General features: G+C 40.0%; 1 protein-coding gene and 1 long non-coding RNA gene across 8 annotated transcripts in view; one reads left to right on the top strand and one right to left on the bottom strand.

Moving 5' to 3' along the window:
- Nucleotides 1-7,535, bottom strand: part of UACA (uveal autoantigen with coiled-coil domains and ankyrin repeats) — a 99,574-nt gene extending 92,039 nt beyond the window's left edge. For 2 of the 7 annotated variants that reach the window (XM_072615447.1, XM_072615423.1), the window contains exon 1: nucleotides 7,340-7,535. In XM_072615447.1, the coding sequence (XP_072471548.1) occupies nucleotides 7,340-7,414 (75 nt within the window). In that variant the 5' untranslated portion in view covers nucleotides 7,415-7,535. The remainder of the gene's footprint in view (nucleotides 1-7,339) is intronic. The other 5 variants (XM_072615471.1, XM_072615430.1, XM_072615483.1 and 2 more) reach the window with 3 other exon arrangements.
- A 128-nt stretch (nucleotides 7,536-7,663) lies between these two features.
- The window catches only part of LOC140524092 (uncharacterized), a 41,043-nt gene continuing 33,197 nt past the window's right edge, over nucleotides 7,664-15,509 (top strand). Inside the window, exon 1 of the long non-coding RNA XR_011973565.1 lies at nucleotides 7,664-7,846. This is a non-coding gene — a long non-coding RNA (uncharacterized lncRNA). The remainder of the gene's footprint in view (nucleotides 7,847-15,509) is intronic.

Here is a 15,509-nt window from a genome sequence, read left to right on the forward strand (position 1 = left end):
AATTATACTGCAACACTAGAATATGATATATTATTAAAATGTCATCAATCTTTCTCTCAGGACAAGTCCATTTGGATAGACTTAAGAATTAACTTTTTGACCATCAGGAATAAGCAACGAAAAAAGGTTTTCTCTCTCTCTTCTTTTAGAAGAAAGTGGCTTTTGACATTTACCTGCCTAAAGGAAAGGGAATGGTCAGTCATTTTCTCATTTAAGATCCATAAATCTATAAAATAATAACATAACCTAATCCATTCTTCATCATGATGCTTGACTAACATAACCACATTTCTATTCTTCAACTCTGCTTCATTTGAGCTTATACCAATTGAAAATAAAATTATTCAAATTTTAAAATATTCAGGAAGGGAGGGAGGGGTCTGGTCTGGCCTCAGAATGGATTAATCAACCTGCCTTACCTATTTAAATCAATTCAATCTCAACGCCACTGTATCTCCATACTTCAGCCTGGAAATGGCATAAAAACTATTCATAACCCATATAAAAGAGCTGTAAGTGCTTTGTGATTCCCCAGATATGATATCTAAGTGTGCATTATAAGTATATAAACCATATAAATAACATACAAGCATGTTCTTGCTCAGCTTTTCATTTTCTATACAGATTCACACACTACAAGTCAATTTAACCTCTCACCCAGGCCAAGTTAATACAGACAGTCTAATCTAGTGCCATGAAATTCAAAGGTTTATATCTTGCATCACCCAGAGCAAAGCAGTAAAAGTTTACATAAAGGACGTATAAAACAGATGCAAAGCCCAAAGGTTATGGTGCTTAAGTAGTACTACCTGAGTCTAACTCCCTGCCCCACCTGAAACCCAGTATTAGAGTTGGTAGGGAAAAGGATAAGGGGTACAGACTTAGTGTAACATTCACTTAGAGTGAATGCTGAGGAAAAATCCTTCCAATTGTTCTGAAACTTGAAAACTTTCTCTTCCTCATTTTCCCATATTCCCCCAGTTCCCTTTAAGACTCAGTTCAAATGCAGCCTTCTTAAAGAGGCCTTTCCTGTTTCCCCCAGGTACTAGTGTCCTCACCAATAACTTTGTACTATTTATTTTGTATATTTTCTGCCTCTAGCCTCTACTTATCTAGAAATAAGCTGTATTTCTGCAGTGGAAAGAAAGCTCTTTAAGCTTTGCAAAGCTTAAAGAACTGCCTCCCTTCTGTATTTGTATCTCTTGCACCTGTCACTTAGAAGTCACTTAAGCATACTTAATGTATGCTTCTTCAGTTACTTATAGAGTTGCTAGGGCACAGAGAAGTTCTTTTGCCAGTATGTGTTAAGGATGAATCTTGGATGTAAATCTTCCTGACTCCTCTATCTGCTCAGGCAGACTGCCTCTACATTAGATATAACCAGATAAAATTATAAACTGAGTCAATAAAGAGGAAAAAAATACAACCATGCTGGAGACTTGTCACAATAAACCTTGTCAACCAATCCAGATGGAAATGTTGCTTCCTATAGAAGCTATTATCCCTTCATTAAATTTAGACTAAACCTTTGACAGGAATCAACAAACAAATTGAAGAAAATTGTTCAACTCAAACTCCACAGGCAATCTTTGTGATTTCAAATACCGTAGCTTTTAAACACCATAAAGTTTGTCTATAGTTTTTCTTTCTTAATCAGAGAGGCAAAGACTGAGGAATATCTAAAACACAAAATTCTGATTTTTAAAAATAATCTTTTAAATATATGGTATTGCAGATATGCAATGATCAATTACTCCACTCCTATTAAAAGGAATAACTAAGATCTCCACTCATCACTTAGGTTCACCTTGAGAACACAACTGCCAAAGAAATTCACAGTAAAATACTCTAATTCTAAACATGCTGGTCCATGGCAATGCAACAGTTACAGTTCTAAGAATAAAAAAGAGATCTTCTACTCTGTACTTTTGTTAAGGAACACAGGATCTACAATGAAAGAAGATCCTAGGGAAATATTGCAGACTAAAGCTTTAATTAACAGGTAGTTTTGATTTAAAATTTACATCTTTAATTAATGCAAGTAAACAGTACTTCATTGGATTTCAAAAGTTGAAACTAAACATAACAATTTGTGGTTTAAATTATTTAAGACGTTACATAAAAGTCATAGTTACTATGAAATCTACTTTTCATGTGTACGTAGATTACCTCTCTGTGGAAGGAACATAATCCACTCTTCAAAACTTAAACAAAATAAAATATGTATGTTTACGTGTGTCTATGTGTGTGTGTCACATATATTTGTAATAGACATACCTAATATACATATCGCCTTGTGTTCTAAATGATTTAAATCTCTGCTAAATGTTAAAATTATTTTTCTCCAAGGTAACTAAGAATGCCACAGTAAGCAGCTCTGAATTCCTACTTGGAATAAGGGAGATGCCAACAATTTTTCAGGGTACCAAAATATTAGCAAGATTTTCATATTAATAACTGGCTCATGCAGCACAGGTTTGACCTCCAAAAGAAACCGGGGTACAACTTAGCATACTATTTACTTAGCTGTGCAATGTTGACTTTCAGAAAGAAAGGAAAAAGAAATACTTGAAGGGGGACCACCTAAATCAAGAGACTGGGTTACTGTTATATTTAATTCAGAACTTTAATAATCTGAGATTTTGGTGGTATGAGACTTTCCCCATCAACACAGATCACAACCACTCAATAACTTTTCAAGAGCTGCTATGGCCAAAATATTCATCTGCCTGCAACCAATCTGATCATAAGCTTTCCAAAACTGAATTAAGCTTGAAATACTTTACTATGCAGAATTTTACAGCTTGACGGGAAATATTTAAACAAATCTAAGAATTCCTAATTTCACTCGGCTCATATACTTTCATGATGCTTTTCCCAATTTCCCCAAACTACTAGTGCCTTGACCCTAAAAATTAATTTTTATTGTGAATGTAAAAATATGGGTTAAATAAACATGCAAGTAGGTGGCACAGAGGATAGAGTGCCAGGCCTGAAGTTAGGGAGACTCCTGTTCATGAGTACAAATCTGGCCTCAGACATTTAGCAGCTCTGTGACCCTGGGCAACTCACTTAACTCCATTTGCCTCAGTTTCCTCATCTATAAAATGAGCCAGGGAAGGAAATGACAAACCACTTCAGTATGTTTGCAAAGAAAAGCCCAAATGGGATTCATGAAAAGTTGGACATGACTGAAAAAGATAGAATAAAAATATATGTACGTGTATACACACACAGACACTAACGTATGTACAGGTTGTCCCCCCTCATAGAATGTAAGCATCTTGAGGTCAGTGACTAAGGGACTGTCTCATTTTTGCCCTTCTGTTCCTAGAACCTAAGACAGTACCTGTCACAAAGCAGGGATTTAATAAATGTTTACTATTTAATTGATTAATCTTACATAATAGCCTCTTTGAATTCCAAGTTGATGACAGAACAACATGCAAATAACTATAAGATGGATGGAATAAAAGAATGTATATCCCATCCCAATTATGGAAGGCAATTCTTTAATCCTTCATTCCTTTCTAGGCTCCACTCCTAACTCCCTGCACTTGCTCTACCATGCCAAAAAAGTCTCCTCAGCCTGCAAGTTCATTCCACCCCTGGATCTCACACACCAGAGATGCCCATGCCCACAATCTCTTCTTCTCATTGGCTTATTCCTCCCAGAACCTCCATTTTAAGAAAGAATGCCCAGGCCAGCCACATCTTCATCGCTCTCCATGTTCCATTCATGACTCTCCAGACATTCTCTACCACATCTAGGGCTAGGTTCTCTCCTGCCCCAACCTTTTCAACTTCCTTTTAAAGTGTTGTTCCACCCACTCACACCCACACCCGTAGGAATGTGACCTCTGTAGGGAAGGGACTGTCTTTTTGCTTCTTTTAGTATCCCAAGTGCTTTAGCACATAGCTTGGCACATAGTAAGCACTTAGTAAATGCTTGTTGTTGAAGTCCTTTTTTTTTTCATTTAACAAATACAGTAACAAAATAAATATCTGTTATGTTATGACTGTATGTTAAAAATAGGATTTAAAGAAAAATAAGATTAGAAAAATATTTACAACAAATATGACAGAAAAAAGTGACACTTAAAATATCCAAGGAATTAATAATTCAAAAATTCAATTCCCATAATGGATAAATGATCAAAGAAGAGATAAAGAGAAAAAGAAAACAGGAAATTGCCTAAAAATACTGGTGCTCCACACCCTGCAAAGTATCAAAAATCATTAAAAGCAACAAAATTCAGTATCTTAAGATTGTGAAAAAACAGTTACAAACAGTAGTGGCAGAATTGCAAACCAGCAGAATCCTTTTGGGGACAATTTAGCAGTAGATAATAAAAGGTTCAACCATAAGCACACCCTTTGAACCAATAGCTCCTTTGTTGAAAATATGCCCTGTGAATGGGGGAGGGGGGGGAAGAGGTGTGTGTCTGTGTATCTGTGTGTGTCTGTGTCTGTGTGTCTCTGTGTGTCTCTGTGTCTGTGTCTGTGTGTAACACCTAGCATTAATATGCCATTTCAAGATTTGCAATGCTAAGATTTCTAAATCGTGGTATGTTAATGTAATAAAGAAATCTGGAAAAATATATATGAAGTAAATAGAAAAACCAAAACCAAAAGGGTAACTATCATCACATAAGAATGTGAATGATAATGGCAATGAATTATGTTGAACACTTAGAAGGAGTGACTGAAGTCATATTTTACGCATGAGAATCAATGTGAAAATAAATTAAGTCAGTTTAATTAGTTTTATTAGTGCTAAATAATAAGCTTTAAATCACTTCATTTTTCATAGGAATTTAGTTACATAAGGAATTTACAGTTACGTAAGATCTACATAAGTAGATCTATTAAAAAGCCCTTCAAAAAGCTATCTACCTACACAGTTTGAAATCTTTGTTAAATGCAGAATTTTTCTTAATTTTAAATAAGCCTCTTGAGAGTAGGAACTGTTTCCTTTTGTCTTTGTATTCTCTTTCTTTGGCATAGTATCTGGTGCAGATACATAATTAAAAATGCTTATTAACTGATTAGCTGATTTGTCAAGTTCATAATTTTTTTTTAAATTCCTTCATTTTGAAAGACTTAAAAGTATAGTAAGTTGGAAGGTTTAAAAGTCCAGAAAGTTGTCCCTGACCTTGCAAGTTTGTAAAATGCAAAACAGCCCATTGATAATTTTTTAAAATCCCAAATATCTTGTGGGCTTTTGGAGGAATTAGTATGAAATTATGCAGAGTGTTTTATCATGTTGTGTAAACTTCTTGTGATAAACTGTCTCTGGTCTAAGTAACCTGGAATTCAGTGAAGTAAAATGTTTACAGAAGAGTAACACTGTGACTTTCTCTGATACTAGTAACATTTTCCCAGTTCTTAAGAACAATAACATAGATAGGCAGACTCTGCATTCAGGAAGATGGAATTAAAGGCCCAACTCAAAGGTATTCAGACTGTATGACCCTGAGCAAGGTACTAAAAGTCCCAGGAGGGAGGGAGGAAAAAAAGGAGAAAGGGAGGAAAGAAAGGAGTTAAGAAAGAGAGGGAGATGAAAGGAAAGGAAGAGAAGGGAAGGGAAGGGAAAGGAAATCATTTCTCAATAGTTTAACAATTTTCTTCTTTCTTTTTTGTTTCAAACCTGTGATGTCATTGGGCAGAGAGAAGACCTCATGAGAGATTTCCCTCCATCAATGAAGACCAGCAACTGTACAGTAGAGACTGGATTTGCCCAGGTATGACCTGAGTGTAGGTCGATGCTGCCTCTAACAAAGTTCTTTTGGAATCATCCAATCAACAAACACTTATTAGGTACCAATTCAGTTATAGGTACTGTTAGGTTACTAACAGAGCAATACAAAGATGAATATGAAAAACTGCCAGTTCTAAAGGTGTTTCCATTTTACTGAGGAAAACAATATATTTAATTTAAGTAGAGTATAAGATAATATAAAGTATAAGGTAACATAAGGCCATCAGGAAAAAGTAAGAGATTCTGCTTAAACTGAGGCAGAGGTAAAAAGGAGTTCATTCTAGATATGGGGCACAGGCGGTTGGATGCTAAGGTACAGAGGGGAAAGATGGTCTTGTAAGGAGGTAGTAAATAGGCTAGTTTGACTGAAGTTTAAAAGTACTCGAAAGGTTGGTATATATAAGTCTGGAAAGGCAAGCTGAAGTCAGATTTCAAAGGCCATAAGGGGCACACCTCTTCAAATGATCATACCATTCATAATCAGCATTATCGTTTTAAAAATCTGGGGTGCAGACCTTGGTTCTTATACAACTTACTTTCATACATAAGCTAATCCTAGAAAAAAAACTATTAAGCCAAATAAAAATATAAAAAGAAGAGGAAATAGTGCTTTAAGATTTGCAAATCAATTTTACTTAAAATTTCTCCTCATTTGATCCTTTCGACAACCTGTAAATCGGGTGCTATGCTTACCCTCCTTTAAAGAGGAGAAAACTATGTGGGTCAGTAAGTATCTAAGGCAGGATTCTGAAGTCAGATTTTCCTAACTTCAGGTCCAGCACTCTATCCTCCATGTCAGGAATTACACAGTGACTTGGATAATCCCTAGAAGTCGTGGGAGGTGATCTATTTTTTCAGGAAGATGTGAAAGATCCTGCTTTGAACATTCTAGGAAAATAATAAATGAAACTAGTTTCGAGATGATATCTTCCCCAGGGTTCTGGTCGACCAAGACTTTTTTTCTTTTTGCATCCTGGAGTTTAGATCACATTTGCATTACCTTAAACTGTCAAAGTTACCAAGTCTCAGGAAGAGCCCCCCGATACCCCGGGGTTCCCTCTGAGCCTCCGTCTACACTGCAGTGAAGTATCACGGTTCTCGCCAGCGCACTAACGTCCTGGGACCCCCACGAGCCCACGGCTTCTCCCCAGACCTCCCAGCACCGTCCCAGCTTCCGTTTCCATCCCCTGCGCGCCACTCTGCCTGGAGCAAAGCTGGAAAGCCAGGCTCCCCCGGAATTAACGCAGCGCTGCGCCCCGAGCCCGGCCGCCCCCTCCCCTCCGGACCTCGCCCCCGCCACGGAGCCCAGACCCCCGCGTGGCTCCAAGGAAGGGGGCGCCGGGCCAGGGCCGGGGGTGGGCGCCATCGCAGCCCGATCGACCCCAGCCGGATTCTCCCCGGAGTCGCCCCGGGCCTTCGTCTCGTCAGTCCCCCGCGGTCCGCCCTGGGGGTCCCCGGAAGAGGCTGGGGGGAGGGCAGAGCGGTCTGGGGGGCTCAGAAGCAGACTGGCCCCGGGGATGGGAGGGAAGCGAGAGCGGAGGGAGGCCGGGACGCGGGAGCGGTGCGGGCGGCACTTACCGGGAGGGCTGCCCCGCTGGCAGGCGCTGGGGCGGGCCCCTCCTGCCTCTTCAGGCGAGACTTCAGGCTCTTCATGGTCTGCGGCGCTCGGCCCCGGCCCGAGCCAGGGCGCGGAGGCTCCCGGGCTGCAGGACGCGCGAGACGCTCCTTCCCCGCCCCACCTGCCACCTGGGGAGGGGGAGGGGCGGGCGGGGAGGACCCCGCCGGGGGGGGGGGACCCGCCTCAGGGGTTCCCGCCCCACCTCCCAGCCAATCCCGCGGCGGCCCCCAGGAGGGAGGGGATGCGGCCCGGACCAATAGGGATTCCCTTTAAATTTCTTCTCCGCCCCCATCCTCTTCTTTCACGAAGAAAGTTTGTTGGGAGGCTAAGCCGGCCGAGGTTTCCAGGGAAGATTTTGGAGGGGTGGGAGGCGAGAGCCTTGGAGGTGGCGCTGGGACCCCAGGAGCGTGGCCCCAACCCTCTGGTCACTCTGGCCAAGGCTTCCTGCTGGGGCTGTGACCACCCACGTGAGCTTTGCCATATAAAGGAGGGTTAAGTTCAATTCAGTGACCATTTATTAAGGGCCTACTATGTGCCATGCGCTGTGTTAAGCTCTGAGGATGCCCTGCTTCCAAGGAGCTTGTAATCTAATGGGGGAGACAATGTGCAAAACAAGCTATATATAGGATAAATAGTAAGTAATTAAAAGAGGGGAAAGCACTAGAATTAAATGGGGTTAGGAAAGGCTTCTTGTAGAAGGTGGATTATTTTTCAGACTTATTAAAGCTTTTTGGACAGATAAAAATAGAAGACAGTCATTAAAGAAGTAACAAAAGTAACCTTAGATCCTAAGACACCCACAAGACTTTTCTTCCAAAGGCTTCTTATTCCATTGTCCATTTCATCCCTTCCATGCTTTACTGCATAATATCTACTACCATGCATGCAGATATTGACAAGTAATCCAAGACTAGAAATGGAACCAGTTAGTTGCAAAGAAATGGAGGTGTAGGGAGGAAGGTAGGGAAGTCATACTATGTAGAAGGGTACGGAAAGGGGCAAATATTGCTGGTAAGCTGAAAAGTAACATAGGCTTTGAGAAAATATATTTGTGGATTAAGTATGAAATGCGCAGTTAGGGGAGGTCACACACATGCAAACACATACCAAACAGATTAAACAGACTTCACTGTACTAAACTGAACTGAAGGTTGGAGGCAGTTATCCACATAATTCATAGGATCGTAGATTTGCCAGTTATCTAGCTCAGCATCCCAGTTGTAAGAACAGCTGAGGAAAGTGACATTCAAGCAAGTTCAGAAAGCTAGTTAATTGCCCCTCAAGAGTTGAATCCATATCTTCTGATTCTAATTCCACCATTCATTCCACTACAGCAACCTGCCTCTCTTACTGGTTCAGCTCTCTACTACCCTTTACTCTGGGGCAGCTAGGTGGTATAGTGGATAGAACAGCAGTCAGGAGGACCTGAGTTCCAACTCACTTCAGACACTTGACACTCACTAGCTGTGTGACCTTAGGCAAGTCAATCCCAATTGCCTCATCCTGGGTCATCTCCAGTCATCCTGGTCACTGGATTATCTGGTCACTGGATTCAGATGGCTCTGGAGAAGTGAGGCTAGTGACCTGCACAGCCCTCCCTCACTCAAAACAAAGACAAGTGCAAGTCATGTCATTATTTCTCTGATGGCATGGTCTTCTTTGGCAATGAAGGATGCACGCACCCTTTACTCTAGACTCATACCATTGCATTTTTGTCTTATAGCTCCCCAGACTTCCCTAAACTTCAGCCCAGAGTTACTCCCTCTGTCCTCTCTGCTTCTACTTGTGTGCAGCTGAACATTTCATGAGTACCCACCATCTACACAATAAGTAAGTGTTCTCTAATATTAGCTGGACCCTCTAATCCTCAAGGCAATCTTTTTCTTCTTCCTGATTTCCACTCTTTCAAAATCCCCATCCATTGCCTCTCCCCCAGGAGATATATCAAACTCCTAGCTAAGAAATTCCTGGATAATAAATGGCTTCAATTTTGTCTACCTTTTGCCAGCAGACATTTTGGTGGCTAAGAGAATGATCTTTACAATCTGCAGGAGAATTTGACTCCAGGCAATTTATGCCTGGACTTTATATCTTTGGAAAAACAGAACTGGAATCTCTTTTACTCTTTCTAACCAAAAAGGAAGTTGGTCAAATATTTCCCTTTTTTTTTCAAGGAAAGAGGGAACAGAAGACAATAGGAAAATGATGGATGATGGCGGCAATATAAAAATGGTCCAAACTCTAGTGAGTACAAAAATATTTTTTTAAATCCGGCTTATTAATATCCCCAGTATAAAAATTTTTGTTTTCAAAAAGGAAAGCCAAGGATAATGGACCACTCTTGTAATCCCTACTACTGGGAAGGCTGGACTAGTTGATCCTTTGAACTCTGGACCTCTGAACTGCAGAATAACTAAAAGTTAAAAGTTCAAACACTTATATGGTATCCAAGAGCAAAGGGCCTCAAAGAGACTGCCTAAAGCGGGGCAAACCAACCTGTGCCAAAAACAGAGCAGGCCAAAGCTTCCGTGCACATCAGCAATGAAATCATTCCACTTTCAGCCTGGGAAAGACTGGGAAATCCAGCCTCCCAAAAAGAAAAGAGAATATAGCTGGTCAATAGCCCAGAACAGTCCCTATTTGCTTTGAGAATTGCTTTTTGTCCTATAGAAATTATTTGAACTAAAAGCCTTCAATGAGATAAAGAAATGAGTTTCACAAACGTAAGTAGGATCCTTGTTAAATGTTTATCATCTTGTATTTCAAGAACAATATATTGCTATTTATTTCTGTTATTTAAGGAAAAATAAAATTAACAGGCAGCTGAACCATTCTCAATATTTTGCTACAAATGGGATATCTACATAAAGTAATTCACCCCAGCAAGATATTTATTCAGCCATGCACCCATTTCCAAAGAGAAACAATCCCATGTTTTTGACATACAAAGTCCCTTTTTATATGAAAGGTCAGTTGCCTTCCTTAGAAACAGCTTAGAGCTACCCAACTTTTTTTTATGTTATAAGAAAGTCTTCAAAAGGTTTTTGGGCAAATGTCAGTGAGGAGACAACCCACTAAACAGTATCAACAAGACAACGTTGAACAGAAAAACTAATTTTTCCCAGTTGTTTAGAGAAGATATGCTGGATTTTCTCTGCATTGAACCTATTTAATGTTTCAGTGCTCAACATTTTATCAAATGAATTATCTTTGGCTACTTATCTCTTTCAAGCCTTGTATCCAATCAAGTCTCCAGTTCTCTTAATTCTTTGTTCCTTGTCTTTCCACACTTACTTTCCATTACTTGCTGTCACACATTCTACTTTCCAGTCAAAAGCATCTGCTTGCTCCATTCCATTCCAGTGTCTCTCCTACTGCTGTCTTCCCATGCCTGGAATGCTCTCTTTCCTTGTCTCACCTCTTAGAGTAACTTATTCTTCTTAATCCACTTGTTAGCACTTAGGGGCCAGAGGGAGGCAATGAGTATCTCTGTCAGTTCTCCTGTAATATGAAATATGAGTTCCTAAAAATCATTAGCTATGTAAAATCAAGCAATAAAAATCTTATGGGATAAAGCTTACTGGGAAGTTTTAAAAAGGGATGGGGAGAAGAAATGGAGTTAGAGGTGAAACATTCAAAAACTTTGTCAGTGACGTTAAAAAAAAAACCAGGAACCTAATGAAAACAGTAACATAGTTTTTCATGTTAAATAGTTAAGAAATATGTGAATTCTACAACAAACGACATTTGCCTTTGATGGCTGTTTGGCCTGCATCTTGTTCCCATGAGTCCAGGCTGGCAAAGCCCATAGTTACAGATAAAAGGATGGCCTCAGTGGGCCACAATTCCAGGGCACAGGGACCAGGAGCTGCTGCCACGGGTATGGGTGAGGATTAGTCCTACTCTGCTTAGAGCTCCTACTGTACCAGAAGATATGCAATAAATTTAGCACTTTGGAAAAGATCTCAAGTTACTTGTGGAAGTAGGAGGCATCAGAAGGGTTGTAGCTTGTGACATTGTCATTTAGGGTAGTTTTCCGTATTCTCCCTGTTTCTCGAGGATGAAATAATATATAGACAAATATAAAGTTTTTAAAATTTGTGTTATGTCAGATTGTTGCCTAATATATCAATCTAGTTGAAACAAATTCATGATTTCAAAACAAGCGTTACAGCAAAACTGACTGTCATGCCTACTCTCTCTCTCTCTCACTCACACACGCACACACACACACACACACACACACACACACACACACACACACACACACACCACCCAAAGCCTGGAATTAGGGAATTTGTTGAATGGGGGTGGAGAGGAAGGTAGTCCATGTCTGATTTCTTCATTGATATAGGGAACTCGCGGTGAGGAAACTGCCTTTATCAAGGTAGATTCATCCTGCAATTTATGGTGTGTACTTCGGAGACACAGAATTACCTAGGACACAGAAGTTAAATTACCTTCCTAGGTTCACACAAATAATACGTGTAGTATATCTCAGAGGTCTTACTAACTTCCAGCATAGAAACCAGCTATCTCCACCACACTAGGCTGACTCTCATACTTGGGTGTTTCCTTTTTATTTGAGGGGAAAGATTACAAGTTGACTGGGAGGTAAGAAGCAAAACTCTCCTGGGTAAAAATTCCTCCAATGGGTCCCTGTGATATACAGGGTAGTGCAACCAAAGGATCTGATTCATACCATGCAAATAGACACAGTATGGCTCAAAAAGAAATCGAATACATACATGAATAAAAAAGGCATGTAATCTGTGCTAAACACTATTGGTAAGAGCTAGGATACGAGCAGAAAAAGCCAATCAAGTCCTTGTTCTAAATGAGCTCACACTCTAATGAGGGTAAGCCAACAAATAAAAGAGAGCTAATGACAGATAGCAAGGTTCAGAGGTGCTTCGGTTGTTAAAATGGTTAACAAGATAACTCTGGGAGACAGCAGTGCATAGACGCAGGGCAGATAATAAGTCTTGGGGGTCCTCCATGCCATCAGAAATAATTGGGTTATTGGTGTTCAACTCTTCAAATTCTGTAAGCACCCCAGGTAAGGGGAACACAAAGGAATAGATCACTCTAGAGATGACATTTTTCCTGCCTGACTGTCTTGGCCAGGAAAGCTTAAAAACAGTCCCTTCTCTCCTCAATGGCCATAATGGGGGGCGGGGTAGGGTTATCAGAGCTCTTCATTTAAGTCTATGTATCCCCAGTGCCCAGCATAGTGCTTAGCACATAATAGATGCTTAATGCATGTTTGTTGGTCTGAATTTAATTGATTTGGTCTCTCTTACATTAGTCACTTCCTTTCCCACGCCATTTATCACCTCTTTAATTTAGGTTATTATACTTGGACTATTGAAATAAACTCCTAAATGATTTGCCCTGTCACCAGTGGCTCATCTAATGTAACCTGCCCACTGCCCACAGCTTAATTTTCCTAAATTAAGTACAAGGATCATGTCATTCCCCAGCTCAAAAATATTCAATAAGTCTTTAGCCTAGGGTTAAAGTCCTCATAATTGGACCTCAGTTTATCTTACCAGTCTTTTTGCTGCCTATTCCCCTATTTAAACCCCACAGTGCCAGCTAAACTGGTCTCCACCTTCCCCAAATGTACCACATATCCTTCTGTCTCCAGGTCTTTTCTCATGCTGTTCTCTTCTCCTGGAATGCCTACCACTGTGAGTGCCAATCTCCACCTATTGAAATCCTACCCATCTTTCAAAGCCCAGCTCAAATATCACCTCTTCCATAAAGCTTTCTCTGACCACCCAGCCTGAAGTGACCTCCTGCTATTCTGAATTCCACTGTACTATTTTTATGGCATATATTTGCCTCAAGTCTGCGCTGTATAGTTATTTGCGTACGTATCTTCTTACCTATTTAATTGTAAGTTATTTGAGGCCAAGGGTTGAATATCATGTGCTGTCCTATTCCCTATATATATACTTAGTATGTGAGCATGTACTTATTACATACTCAAAAAATATTTATTGAGTGAATGAGCAAATACTTTTTTCTATTTTGTTATTACTGTATACTACTGTTTCTCTTTGTGTGTGTGTTAGTGTCCAGGGAAAATAAAATTATGAACATTGTGAGGATAGTTGGGGGGGGGAGTCTTCCCACCTCCCACCCACCCCCCATGACTATCTAACTTGGCTTCCCCTAATATAGGTTACTACACTATTAAAAGACCCCTAAATGGTTTGCCCTGTCACCAGTGGCTCACCTCTCTAATCTAATTTATCAACTGTTGCCAGCTTAATTTTCCTACAGTAGTGCAAGAATCATGTCATTCCCTTGCTCCAAAATCTCCAATAGCTCCCTTTTGCCCACTAAATATGGCACTTTGATGTTATTGGAGTGATCTTTCTGTTCCTCTGGTGTCTCAGGGATAGCACAATGTTTAAGGCTCCAAATAAGCTCTCGCTGATTGGTTCACTGTAGCATTTTCTCTTAGATGTAATTAGCGATTCTGTTTTTAACTCTGAAGTTGCACTTTCTTGTGTCTGTGGAACTAGAAGAGTTATCATGGACGTGAGTGCTAGCTTCTTCCTTTCTGCTGTTAACTTGATAAAGCCAAGGAGCTAGATAGAGTTGCAAGTCGAGATTGTATCTGTCTCCAGAAATGTTAGGCAAGTTATTTTTGTGAGATGAATGCACAAAGTCCCCATGAAGTCTGTGTCCAGGAGCATTTTTGGATTTCCCAGACGAGACACTCAATAGCCAGTGTCTGCTTATCCTTGCTTGAGTGCAGCTAAGTAAATAACACTAACTTAAATAAACGCTGGTATCTTTTTATACTAGTTTTGAAGCCCTGAGTCTGTTTTCAACTCTCTCATTACTATCCCCTAAGCTATTTTTACTATTATCACAACTATTTGCATCATCTTTTCCTTGAGGGAATCCAAGAGATTTAATAAACCCTTTTATGATTATTCTTAAAAATCCATTTTACCACCTTGTTCAAAAGCCCATTTTCTTGTCATGTTTCTTTTCTCAGTGATTTACCCAAGTCAGCTCTTACTGTTGAGAGCCAATGATTGTTAAATTTTCAAAGAGAGCATGTCCACCTTGGAATCTGGCAGATGTTCCAAATCAGGGCTTGCTTTGTTGTTTTGTTGTAAGTCTATACTTTAAAAAGTAATGGAGAAAATGTTAATCCTACAGATGAAACTTAAAAATTTACCCTGCTACATTTTTCCCAGAATTGATTGTTAAACATTTACCAGGATACACCCTTGCCCCTTTCCTCAGATAGAGAAGAAAGATTTTCCTCTTCTCTTCCTGTTTCTTTCTTCTATTTCCTTTATTTTCAGTTTTATAACAGAAGTGCCCTACACTAAAACTCTGTTCCAATAAGAGGTAGCCCTGGGTTTTCAGAAACTACAAAATCTAGGCAAAAGTTTCCACGTATGGATGTGGCCACAGACTCTATATGTCAGCCTAGGACCAGACTACCTAAATTCTGAAGGCTGAAGGTTGGCTGCCAGGGCTCATTGTTTATTTGTTTGTTTGTTTGTTTGTTTATTTTTGAGCACAGCAACTCATGAAGACTGTCCCTTGGGGTTTACAGGATTGTGATCTATATTAGTGAAGGGTTGTGCTTTGTCTTAGTAAAAGGGGAAGCAGGATCAGATCTGTCATTTCATTGATAGAAGGAACTCCCAGTAAGGAAATTCCTTCTACCAAAACAGAGCTATACTTGCTGAGCAGTTTATAATCTTAGGGAGTTTCCTGGGTCATTGAAGAGATTACATGCTTTGCCCACAGTTACACAGATAGTATGTATCAAAGGCCAGATCTGGACTTTGCATGATGTTGGGAGTTTTGGACTCTGAGGTCAACTGTATATCCACTATTCTGTCCTGCCTCTCTGCACTAATGAAATCACAAACCTTTCCAAGTAAACCTTAGGTCAAGGTGAAGTAATGTGAGAAGCTGAGTCAGAGGCCCTGGTTTCAAGTCTCAGTTTGATAGGTTACTACCTCTGTTGACTTTGGATAAATCACTTAATCTCTTTTCCTCATTTTCAAAATAAGAGAATTGGACTAGATGTCTTCTAAGGTTCCTTTCAGCTGTCAATCTATGATTTTTTTATGAACCTATAATGTT

The sequence above is a fragment of the Notamacropus eugenii genome, chromosome 1 (assembly GCF_028372415.1).
Source record: "Notamacropus eugenii isolate mMacEug1 chromosome 1, mMacEug1.pri_v2, whole genome shotgun sequence".
NCBI lineage: Eukaryota > Metazoa > Chordata > Mammalia > Diprotodontia > Macropodidae > Notamacropus > Notamacropus eugenii.